General features: G+C 39.7%; 1 protein-coding gene across 3 annotated transcripts in view; it reads left to right on the top strand.

The window, feature by feature from the left end:
* The window catches only part of LOC126457775 (PAT complex subunit CCDC47), an 81,568-nt gene that overhangs the window by 51,367 nt on the left and 16,866 nt on the right, over positions 1–13,335 (top strand). For all 3 annotated transcript variants that reach the window (XM_050094358.1, XM_050094357.1, XM_050094356.1), the window contains exon 6: positions 10,941–11,099. In XM_050094358.1, the coding sequence (XP_049950315.1) occupies positions 10,941–11,099 (159 nt within the window). The remainder of the gene's footprint in view (positions 1–10,940; positions 11,100–13,335) is intronic.

A 13,335-nucleotide genomic window follows, 5' to 3' on the forward strand; every position in this document is an offset into this window, starting at 1 on the left:
GGCAGCGGCAAATGCGAAGTCTGACGAGTGGCAGATCATGGTTATTTGGACGTTACCATCTCAGGAACGTTCACATGAAGTGCTGGAACATCTAACACATGGATGTTGCTACATCATAATAATCATTGAATTGAGTGCTTTGGTACAAATGCCATCAGTGCAAATGACCAACTGAATTCAGAGATGGAGAACCGCAGTACTTATGGAGATGGGAGGTAGGTAATGCCGTGATGTTCTGTTCATTATAATCAAATGTAGCCTGCTTCTTTACTAGTGGTCAACAGTCGTAGTTCTTCTCTGTTTGCTTCTTTTTTTTTTTTATTTTTTGTCATCAGTCTTCTGACTGGTTTGATGCAGCCCGCCACGAATTCCTCTCCTGTGCTAACCTCTTCATCTCAGAGAAGCACTTGCAACCTACGTCCTCAATTATTTGCTGGATGTATTCCAATCTCTGTCTTCTTCTACAGTTTTTGTCCTCTACAGCTTCCTCTAGTACCATGGAAGTCATTCCCTCATGTCTTAACAGATGTCCTATCATCCTGTCCCTTGTACTTATCAGTGTTTCCATATGTTCCTTTCCTCTCCAAAATCCTTACCTTATCAGTTCATCTAATTTTCAACATCCGTCTGTAGCACCACATCTCAAATGTTTCAATTCTCTTCTGTTCTGGTTTTCCCACAGTCCATGTTTCACTACTATACAATGCTGTACTCCAGACATACATTCTCAGAAATTTCTTCCTCAAATTAAGGCCTATATTTGATATTAGTAGACTCCTCTTTGCCAGGAATGCCCTTTTTGCCGTTGCTAGTCTGCTTTTGACGTCGTCCTTGCTCTGTCAGTCATTGGTTATTTTACTGCCTAGGCAGCAGAATTCCTTAACTTCATCTACTTCGTGACCATCAATCCTGATGTTAAGTTTCTCACTGTTATCATTTCTACTACTTCCCATTACCTTCGTCTTTCTTTAATTTACTCTCAATCCATACTCTGTACTCATTAGACTGTTCATTCCGTTCAGCAGATCATGTAATTCTTCTTCACTTTCACTCAAGATAGCAATGTTATCAGCGAATCATATCATTCATGTCCTTTCACCTTGATTTTTAATTCCATTCGTCAACCTTTCTTTATTTCCATCATTGCTTCCTTGATGTACAGATCGAACAATAGGGGCAAAAGGCTACATCCTTGTCGTACACCCTTTTTAATAGGAGCACTTCGTTCTTGATCCTCCACTCTTATTATTTCCTCTTGGCTGTTGTACATATTGTATATGACCTCTCTCTCCCTATAGGTTACCCCTATTTTTTTTTTTTTTTTTGTTTTTTTTTCATAATTTCGAACATCTTGCTCCATTTTACATTGTCGAATGCTTTTTCCAGGCCTACAAATCCTATGAATGTGTCTTGATTTTTCTTTAGTCTTGCTTCCATCATTAACCGCAATGTCAGAATTGCCTCTTTCATGCCTTTACCTTTCCTTAAGCCAAACTGCTCGTCATCTAGCTCATCCTCAATTTTCTTTTCCATTCTTTGGTATATTATTCTTGTAAGCAACTTGGATGCATGAGCTGTTAAACTGATTGTGCAATAATTCTCACATTTGTCAACTCTTGCCGTATTTGGAATTCTGTGGATGATGCTTTTCTGAAAGTCAGATGGTATGTAGCCAGACTCATACATTCTACGCACAAAGGTTAATAGTCGTTTTGTTGCCACTTCCCCCTATGATTTTAGATATTCTAATGGAATGTTGGATATCCCTTATGCCTTATTTGATCTTAAGTCCTCCAAAGATCTTTTAAATTCTGATTCTAATAATGAATCCCCTACTCTTCTAAATTGACTCCTGTATCTTCTTCTATCACATCAGACTAATCTTCCCCCTCGTAGAGGCTTTCAATATATTCTTTCAACCTATCTGCTCTCTCCTCTGCATTTAACAGTGGAATTCCTGTTGCACTCTTAATGTTATCACCCTTGCTTTTGATGTCTCTGAAGGTTGTTTTGACTTTCCTGTATGCTAAGTCTGTCCTTCCGACAGTCATTTCTTTTTCAGTGTCTTCAGATTTTTCCTGCAGCCATTTCATCTAAGCTTCACTACACTTCCTATTTATTTCATTTCTCAGTGACTTATTTTTCTGTATTCCTGAGTTTTCCAGAGGATTTTTGTACTTCCTCCTTTCATCGATCGTATGAAGTATTTCTTCTGTTACCGATTATTTCTTTGCAGTTACCTTCTTTGTACCTATGTTTTCCTCCCCAACTTCTGTGATGGCCCGTTTTAGAGATGTCCATTCCTCTTCAACTGTACTGCCTACTGAGCTATTCCTTATTGCTGTACCTATAGCCTTAAGGAACTTCAACCGTATTCCGTCATTCCTTAGTACTTCCGTATCCCACTTCTTTGCGTATTGATTCTTCCTGACTAATGTCTCTTCATCCCCACTATATTGTGGTCTGAGTCTACCTACTCCTGGGTACACCTTACAATCCAGTATCTGATTTCAGAATCTCTGTCTGACCATGATGTAATCTAACTGAAATCTTCCCGTATCACCCGGCCTTTTCCAAGTATATCTCCTACTCTTGTGATTCTTGAACAGAGTATTCGCTATTACATGCTGTTACAGAACTCAATTAGTCTTTCTCCTCTCTCATTCCTTGTCCCAAGCCTCTATTCTCCTGTAACCTTTTCTTCTACTCCTTCCCCTACAACTGCATTTCAGCCCCCCCTTACTATTAGATTTTCATCCCCCTTTGCATACTGTATTACCCTTTCAATATACTCATACACTTTCTCTATCTCTTCATCTTCAGCTTGCAACGTCGGCATGTACACCTGAATTATCATTTTCAGTGTTGGTTTTCTGTCGATTCTGGTAAGAACAACCGTGTCACTCAACTGTTCACAGTAACACACTCTCTGCCCTCCCTTCCTATTCATAATGAATCGTAACTCCGTTGTACCACTTACTGCTGCTGTTAATGGAGCCTTTGCATTTTCTTGTTTCCCTGCCATGTTCAAGCTTCTGACATTCCATGCCCTGACTCATACAACATTATCCTTTCATTGGTTATTCAATCTTTTTCTCATGGTAACCTCTCCCTTGGTAGTCCTCTCTCAGAGATCCGAATGGGGGACTATTCTGGAATCTTTTGCTAAAGGAGAGATCATCATGGCACTTCTTCATTTACCGGCCACACGTCCTGTGGATACACGTTATATGTCTTTAATGCAGTGGTTTCCATTGCCTTCTGCATCCTCATTCCATTGATCATTGCTGGTTCTTCCACCTGTAGGGGCAGTTTCCCATCCCTAGGACAAGAGAGTGCCCTGAACCTCTGTCCGCTACTCCGCCCTCTTTGACAGGGCCGTTGGCACAATGAGGGTGACTTCTTATGCCAAAAGTCTTTGGCCGCCAATGCTGATTATTAATCAAAATTTAAGTGGCGGCGGGATTTGAACCCGGGACCGAAGACGTTTTGATTACGAATCAAGGACGCTACCCCTAGACCATAGGTGCAATATTAGTTTGTTAAATGCTCTTAACTACTGTCAAGTCTGCGATAGATGTTTGCTGCGTCCAAGGTAGAGTTTGTTGCTCCATGTAACAAGAGCTAATGAATATTCTGTCTCTCTCTGTCTCAGTGGACATTTTGCTGAATGTGTAAGTTGTGTCTGCTGCTGTAGCAACTCGTGCTCGTGAAAGTGACAGACTTTGAGCATTAACTGTTTCTTCCCTTCTGCATAGCTATGTCATCATCTCTGCCTGGTGTCACCTGCAGCTGTAGTAGTGTGAACTTAAGAAAAAATTTAATTTCTTCCTTTTTCTGTCTGCACCATAACAATATTTTCAAACTGTGTGTGTGTGCGTGTGTGTGTGTGGGTACGTGCGCGCGCGTGCATGCATAGGTGTGGGCATGTACAAGTGTATCTACATATACACTTAGGGTATTATTTCACTTTTCCTGTAGTTACTCGTTAAATTATTTTTTTTTATGCTTCAACCACACTCATTCTATGAAATGTTAGTATGGGCACTAAAAATCTTACTGTTGTGTGATCACACAAACAAACCATTGTTACCATCGTCGTCATCTTCATCATCATCCCCCCCCCCCGCCCACTACCTTCCATCTGTGGATTTGTGCAGTGCATCTCTCCTGATTGCCCGACTCATTGGACAAGCCCCTATTGGGCAAAAGGACTACTTACACTAAGGTCAGCCTGCATTGGGGACCAAGAGACAATAAAGGCAGAGTGAGAAGTAAAGATAGAAATGAATAATGCAGTCAAGAACTAGGACAGCAATAAAACTGTGACAAGAGGGAAATGGGGGGGGGGGGGGGGGGGGGGAGTGAAGAAGAAGAACAAAGATGAAAAAATAAAAGTTTTAAAAATATAATAAAAGTATAATATAAAAAAAACTTTGAGGATGTGTGCTGACAGTGCTCACTTGTAGGGGGGTGTCAGGATGCAAAGATGTGTTGGAGGCCATGTTCCCTACTCCAGATTTCAGGGAAACTAGCATTGAGTGGGAGTATTTAAATAGCCCGTATGGTGTAGCAGTGATTCCTTTGAGTCATGCTGTAGAGCAGTGGTTTTAGATCATTTTGGATCCACAGTTTTAGATCGTTGTGGATCCACAGCTTCTTTGACCTGAACATGAACACCGCAGCTTCTTTCGCACATGACCTCTGACTCGGAGTATAGGGAAAATAAACTCAACTTTCGAAAAAAATGAATAAGAGTAATTATTTCTTTTGTATCGATTAACATAACACATTTTAAGCCAGTTCTAATGTTACTGCATCATATTCTTGCAATGAAATTGATGGGAAGTATAAGCTTGCTTCTTCATCGTCAGTTCTTTACGTCACGGCACAAGATTGGAAATTGTGACTCACATCTCCTTCTCCATGTTCATTTGTGATCTATATTTCATGTTGACACTCCTGCTTCACTAAGTTCCAAAACTTGAACAGTGATGAGGAAACAAACTTTGATTTCATTGTGGTGTCTGAAGAAATATTAATAAATTGCTCTTATTCTTCAGTGGAAAGTGTTGACAGAATTCAGTACTGAAAGGGTGTATGATCCTAGTGTGCTTGTCTGGTTCTAGAAATTACTCAGAATATAGTCACTGAATTCAGTTAAATGACACAAACCAAATCACAGTTCTCAGTTCTTCTCTCCACTGAATGTTATTGTCTTCTAAGACTGTGTGAAGGGCAGGGAAAATGTAGAGTATATCTTAATCATACAACTTTCTCCCACAATAGTAGTTTCTTCCTGAAGACTGAAATTTTGTATCAATTTCAGACACTTGGTCTCATTACATTGAACAGATACATCCAGTGAATTGAGTTTTATGAAAATGCATGAGCTTCAAAACAGTCACTGTTAAATGAATCTAAGTGTTTCTCTTGAACAATATCAGAGTTAAATTCATTCCTGAATTCAATAACCCTTTCAAGACATTCTCACATGAAAGATAGGTACAGAAAGCTGGCTTAAGCCAGAGATAAATTCTGCCGAAATTTTTACAAAGGTACAGACGGTGTTTAGAAAGGATAGATTGCATGCAACCGGTGGTGGAGTGTTCGTCGCTGTTAGTAGTAGTTTATCCTGTAGTGAAGTAGAAGTGGCTAGTTCATGTGAATTATTATGGGTGGAGGTTACACTCAACAACCGAACTAGGTTAATAATTGGCTCCTTTTACCGACCTCCCGACTCAGCAGCATTAGTGGCAGAACAACTGAGAGAAAATTTGGAATACATTTCACATAAATTTTCTCAGCATGTTATAGTCTTAGGTGGAGATTTCAATTTACCAGATATAGATTGGGACACTCAGATGTTTAGGACGGGTGGTAGGGACAGAGCATCGAGTGACATTATACTGAGTGCACTATCCGAAAATTACCTCGAGCAATTAAACAGAGAACCGACTCGTGGAGATAACATCTTGGACCTACTGATAACAAACAGACCTGAACTTTTCGACTCTGTATGTACAGAACAGGGAATCAGTGATCATAAGGCCGTTGCAGCATCCCTGAATATGGAAGTTAATAGGAATATAAAAAAAGGGAGGAAGGTTTATCTGTTTAGCAAGAGTAATAGAAGGCAGATTTCAGACTACCTAACAGATCAAAACGAAAATTTCTGTTCCGACACTGACAATGTTGAGTGTTTATGGAAAAAGTTCAAGGCAATCGTAAAATGCGTTTTAGACAGGTATGTGCCGAGTAAAACTGTGAGGGACGGGAAAAACCCACCGTGGTACAACAACAAAGTTAGGAAACTACTGCGAAAGCAAAGAGAGCTCCACTCCAAGTTTAAACGCAGCCAAAACCTCTCAGACAAACAGAAGCTAAACGATGTCAAAGTTAGCGTAAGGAGGGGTATGCGTGAAGCGTTCAGTGAATTCGAAAGTAAAATTCTATGTACCGACTTGACAGAAAATCCTAGGAAGTTCTGGTCTTACGTTAAATCAGTAAGTGGCTCGAAACAGCATATCCAGACACTACGGGATGATGATGGCATTGAAACAGAGGATGACACGCGTAAAGCTGAAATACTAAATACCTTTTTCCAAAGCTGTTTCACAGAGGAAGACCACACTGCAGTTTCTTCTCTAAATCCTCGCACAAACGAAAAAATGGCTGACATCGAAATAAGTGTTCAAGGAATAGAAAAGGAACTGGAATCACTCAATAGAGGAAAGTCCACTGGACCTGACGGGATACCAATTCGATTCTACGCAGAGTACGCGAAAGAACTTGCCCCCCTTCTAACAGCCGTGTACCGCAAGTCTCTAGAGGAACGGAGGGTTTTAAATGATTGGAAAAGGGCACAGATAGTCCCAGTCTTCAAGAAGGGTCGTCGAGCAGATGCGCAAAACTATAGACCTATATCTCTGACGTCGATCTGTTGTAGAATTTTAGAACATGTTTTTTGCTCGAGTATCATGTCGTTTTTGGAAACCCAGAATCTACTATGTAGGAATCAACATGGATTCCGGAAACAGCGATCGTGTGAGACCCAACTCGCTTTATTTGTTCATGAGACCCAGAAAATATTAGATATAGGCTCCCAGGTAGATGCTATTTTCCTTGACTTCCGGAAGGCGTTCGATACAGTTCCGCACTGTCACCTGATAAACAAAGTAAGAGCCTACGGAATATCAGACCAGCTGTGTGGCTGGATTGAAGAGTTTTTAGCAAACAGAACACAGCATGTTGTTATCAATGGAGAGACGTCTACAGACGTTAAAGTAACCTCTGGCGTGCCACAGGGGAGTGTTATGGGACCATTGCTTTTCACAATATATATAAATGACCTAGTAGACGGTGTCGGAAGTTCCAATGCGGCTTTTCGCGAATGATGCTGTAGTATACAGAGAAGTTGCAGCATTAGAAAATTGTAGCGAAATGCAGGAAGATCTGCAGCGGATAGGCACTTGGTGCAGGGAGTGGCAGCTGACCCTTAACATAGACAAATGTAATGTATTGCGAATACATAGAAAGAAGGATCCTTTATTGTATGATTATATTATAGCGGAACAAACACTGGTAGCAGTTACTTCTGTAAAATATCTGGGAGTATGCGTGCGGAACGATTTGAAGTGGAATGATCATATAAAATTAATTGTTGGTAAGGCGGGTACCAGGTTGAGATTCATTGGGAGAGTGCTTAGAAAATGTAGTCCATCAACAAAGGAGGTGGCTTACAAAACACTCGTTCGACCTATACTTGAGTATTGCTCATCAGTGTGGGATCCGTACCAGATCGGTCTGACAGAGGAGATAGAGAGGATCCAAAGAAGAGCGGCGCGTTTCGTCACAGGGTTATTTGGTAACCGTGATAGCGTTACGGAGATGTTTAATAAACTCAAGTGGCAGACTCTGCAAGAGAGGCGCTCTGCATCGCGGTGTAGCTTGCTGTCCAGGTTTCGAGAGGGTGCGTTTCTGGATGAGGTATCGAATATATTGCTTCCCCCTACTTATACCTCCCGAGGAGATCACGAATGTAAAATTAGAGAGATTAGAGTGCGCACGGAGGCTTTCAGACAGTCGTTCTTCCCCCGAACCATACGCGACTGGAACAGGAAAGGGAGGTAATGACAGTGGCACGTAAAGTGCCCTCCGCCACACACCGTTGGGTGGCTTGTGGAGTATAAATGTAGATGTAGATAGTGATATTTACTGTAATAAATTAGCAAAATGCGCTCAGCCTCCATATCAACACACATTTGTCAAAAACATCATAAGTGGCTGACTTTTAATTAAGTTTGTCAATCACTGATTAAATAACCTCATGAAGGACAGCACTCTCATGCTTTTTAATGCCATTGCTTCTTGGTGAGTGAAACAGTGTATCTAAATAGCATGATTTGTGTTTTTACAGATCAGAGCTTACAGTGTGGTGTAACAACCAGCCATGCAATGGCATCTATCTGTATACTAGTCTATCCAGTTTTCCCAGTTAACATTGTTTTCTTGCATAACAGAGTGTAGTATTTCAAAGAGTTCTGTGGCTTTTGTTCCAAATGTTACTTTTTCTGCAGGAAAGATGATGATCTCTGTGAATTTTGTTGTAATGTACAAACTACACGTAATAAATTAGATGCACATCACACTGTTCATTAACGTCATCAGCCATATTGAATATTCAACAAGTAATAGTGTTGTCTGACAAGAGCATATTTCCAGATTGCTTAGCAACTGACTTACCCATGGTAATACATACCATAATTGGGCAGGCTGGTAAAATAAAGTGCCACCTCTGCTATGGTGTGAGGTTTCTTGCTCTTTGGTACACAATAGGCAACTTCGTAATGTGAAAGAGGAGCCTTTGCCGTAATCTCAGCTTGTTTAGTGAAAGCTTTCTTTTGTTCTGTCATTTAACTTGTGGGACCATTCGTATGGGGGGACTGATGACCTTAGATGTTAAGTCCCATAGTGCTCAGAGCCATTCGTATGGTTTGTTTACCAACCTACTGTGAATTGACTCCAAATGTAGTATCATTTTTTAGGAAGCATGCTTTCAATAGCTAGGACTTTGAAACAAATGATGCTCTGTGCTTGTGTTCCATTTCCAATGACAGTACACTTTAAAACGAAATTCAAGTAACTGTCATCATACTTCTCTTTAAAACTGCATGGTACATTGGAAATATTACATTTTGAACTTGCATGTAAAAATTTGTCCATGCTGACAGAGAAACACAAATGACAGAAGACAAGCAGCAATTAAAAGCTATCTACATTTGACAAAACTAACCTGCATGCTGACTGTTACTGAGTAATAACAAGCAAGTCGTGTGATTCAACTGTCATCTACATCACTCCAATATTAATAACACTTTATACACCAGCTTTGCAATACGTCACTACTAGTTCACATGTTGATCCTTTACTCAGAAAGCAAACAATACAAATTATTATTTTTATGACACCCGTACCTTAAGGTCATGATGGCTATGAGAACCGTGACTTGAAGTTTGAAAGCCCCTGCTGTAGAAGATGAGCAGCAAGTGGATACTGGGTGTTCTCAAGGTGGACAGCTCTTTTATGCCCATTTAAGCACTCAGCCAGATAAGTGTTGGCCATGCCTCCATGAAATGCTCGACAGTGGACACAGGTGGACATGTTAAACAACATGTATGGTTTTGTAAGATGCTCCGTCTTTGGTATTGTAGGATTCACCAATGGTGGGGCTGGACTAGATAGGTGTGCGAAGCAATTTTTACAGCCGGGGAAGAAGCCTTGATGTCCGGAATGTCATACTAAGATGTTACGGAGGTTGGGAGAAGTAATATGTTGAGGGATTTGAGGCCAGGAAAAGAGGGGAGTGCTTCTTAGATTTTCTAAAGTGGGAACTACATGACACAGAGGTTGAGGGAAGATACTGCCCAGGAGACTTGTTTGTGAATAAGATTAGTGGGGTAGATGCAGGAGAGGAAAGTCTGGAAGAGGTTGCTGGTGTAGGTGTTGACAGACTCGATGATAGAACATAGGGCAGACACATTTTGTCACGGATTCCCAGGGGAGGAATGTTTGAAGTAGGAGATGTGACAGCTGTCATTGTGTGGCAGCTGTCAAAGTGTAGTTATTGTTGCTTATTGGTCAGATTTTTTATCACTTGCTACTGTGACATTGTGGTATTTAATGTAGCATTAATCCAGTCATTATGAGTGCATTCCAAGATTTAGCCACTCACTGCTTCTCCTTTTGTTTGTGTCACGTAACAACAATTAAAGTTGTTTGCCGGTGTAAAACTTTAATCGAAGAGACAAAGCCTGTACATATGTTTTCCTTTCCCCGTTATTCACCTTGAAGTGCTACACGGATTTGTGCTTTTCATTTTTATGTAGTCCTAATAGATGAAATGTTAGTATCTTAACCTTTACAAACTGCAAAGAGAGAAGAAGTTATAGGGTTAAAACTGTTATTTACAGAAATGTAAAATTGTAGTGAGTTTGTTGTCTGATCTGTATTTTATGCAGAGGTTTATCTCTTGTCTGTTACTTAGGTTTGGATCTTCCACTATTTAGGATTGCAGATTTCTAACATCCGTATAGAACATGAAGATATGTAGACTAAATGATAGTTCAGTAAATAAAAGAGCAAGCAAAATGATCGTGCAATACAGATGAGAACAACAGGAAAATATATATATATATATATATATATATATATATATATATATATATATATAACGAATTTTGTGTGTATGTTTGTGTTTGTTTGTGTGTCTTTCGACCTGCCAGCGCTTTCGTTTGGTAAGTCACATCATCTTTGTTTTTTGATAAATTTTTCCCACGTGAAATGTTTCCCTCTATTATATATATATATATATATATATATATATATATATATATATATATATATATAATTTTTTTTTTTAAATAATCGTTCTGTTGCAGCGCCAAGATCTTGTTGCTGTCATAGGACAATTGATGCGGCCTTCCAGTGATCAGGTACACATCAGGGTTGATATGAACAAGGAAGATATGGACAGTTTTGTGTTCTGTATTGCTGCTAAGAAAACTGCTTTAAGACTTTCAAAGGAAATGGCAGATCTGGTAAGTATGGTCAAATCCTTTTCTAAGAAATAGGATCAAGTTTCTAATTAATTTTTTTTTCCTCTGCCCATTAATGTGCCAGTATTAAAAGTAGTTTATCATATACAAAAAGATCCTGTATAGCTAGTGTATTCATTCCACAGGGCAAAATGAAGTTATAAGATGTTCCAGGAGAAGGTGAAAATTTTGCAACAAACAGACGATATATGTACTTAGGTAGAAAATACAATCCCCTTAAGACTGCACGTCACAACTGACTACCACACTGCTCATGCTCCAATAGTGGTTCACAAGAGACTGACTGTATGTGTCCACAGCTAAATCAAATGCAATATTGTTTTCAAGACATAGAGTAAATCTGCCAGTGGTAATAGCACTAAGTCACTACCACTACCCTTCAAAGATGTTAGTCAGTTATCTGGGACTCTTTATCAGACATAAGTTAACCTCAGAGGTACACACAAAATACATGTCTAAGAAATGGGAAGTGGCTGTCAACAGAATTAGAGTTATGGCATGACTTGGGTAGGGCTTAAATGTCAGCACGGTGCTGACAACAGTACATCCAATTATAGTTGATGGGAGTGATGGTTATGTATCTGCAACTGACAATTACCTCAGCAGAATTAATAAATGCAAGTGTAAAGCAGTGAGAGCTTGTGTGGGAACAACACATGCCACCCCTACCAATGCAGCCTAAGTTGAAGCACATGAACCTCCGGTCCGTCTACTCCAGTGGCATCTCTGCATCCATTCCCCCCCCCCCCCCCCCCCTCTTAAAAGGAATCAACATGAATCCAGCAATATGGAAAAGATTGCCTCAGACCTAACCCTACAGTGCTTAACCGTGACATTCCTGGATAATTAGAATTCTTCCTCCTCAAGTCCAAGGGTATGTAGATACTCAGGAGATTGCAAGGAATGTCATTAGAGCAGATATCCTACATAGTTTTAGCATCCCACTCACATTGAAATTGTCTAAGGTGTACATAATAACTAGAGTTACCTATGACCATGAGGCTTACATTAACAATAAAACTTTGTTGCTGATTTTAAAACCCTATCTGGAGGCAATATGTACCTATACTGATGGCTCCAATACCAGTGACTGTGTTAGAAGTACGTACTGCATACCATGTTTGCAGAAGTCTGGGCTAATCAGATAACCAGCATAGGCAAGAACCATAACCGTGGAATTAGTTGCAGTACTAGAAGCATTTAATTTCTCCTAGCAGATGACAGCATCTCTGGGTTTCCTACTTGACAACTCACTCAAAAATTTCAGCAGCTGTTTGACTTAAAACGTCATTTTATACAGGATTGTTGAAGTGATTGAATCCTTGTGTGAAGAAGGCTATTCTGTTCATTTCATTTGGGTAAAATCACACTGTGGTTCACTGACATTGAGCTTTTAACCATTTAGCCAAAGAAGCTGCTGTGACAATGATTACCACATGCACTGCAATCCCAGGTCTGTGTTACCAGTATGATGGCAACAGGAATGGGAGGAAACAAAAAGGTACAAAGATCAGAAGTATGCAGTTCGCCCATCGCTCCTCTATTCCACAAAATCTCATACATAATCATTGCTTAAACACCTTGGTTCTCTAATATTCAGACTCAGATTGAACCAACAGATGTTTCTGTAAACATCTTCACAGGCTGCACAAGATAGAAACACATTTCTGCTCTTTTGGAGAAGAAGAGGACACAGATCACTTTTTCTGAGGTTGCCCCAGACGGCATGGAAGTATTACAGTCATTGAGCAATAACTTGTGAAGCTTTGTCATCTATTGTCAACCTGTATGACGCCTTTGTTAGCAATACAGAATCATAGACTTCATAATGTGACGTACAGATTCACCACTGCCACAGGTATCCACATCTAATACCAATATATGATTGATGCTGAAAAGCTCAAAAGTGGTCTATATCATTTGATTGTACACTGTTTATAGGGTATTGGTCTGTCTGTAACTACGTATGTTCTGTCTACAATATGTGTGCGCATGCAAAAAAACAAATATTATAACATCAGTTTTCTATCAATAGCTGTATATTTTATATAGTTTGTTTTCTATAGTATTATGGTGTAAGCTAAAGGCCAATAAATTAAAAAAAAAAAGGTTTCTCAGAATCATTTTGTGTAGCCTTCTGTTCTAAAAGGATCTTTCTGTTACTGATTTGAATATAGGAAATAAAAAATGGAAATGCAATGTTTTAGTGATACAACTC

Source organism: Schistocerca serialis, chromosome 2, assembly GCF_023864345.2.
Source record: "Schistocerca serialis cubense isolate TAMUIC-IGC-003099 chromosome 2, iqSchSeri2.2, whole genome shotgun sequence".
Classification (NCBI taxonomy): Eukaryota; Metazoa; Arthropoda; class Insecta; order Orthoptera; family Acrididae; genus Schistocerca; species Schistocerca serialis.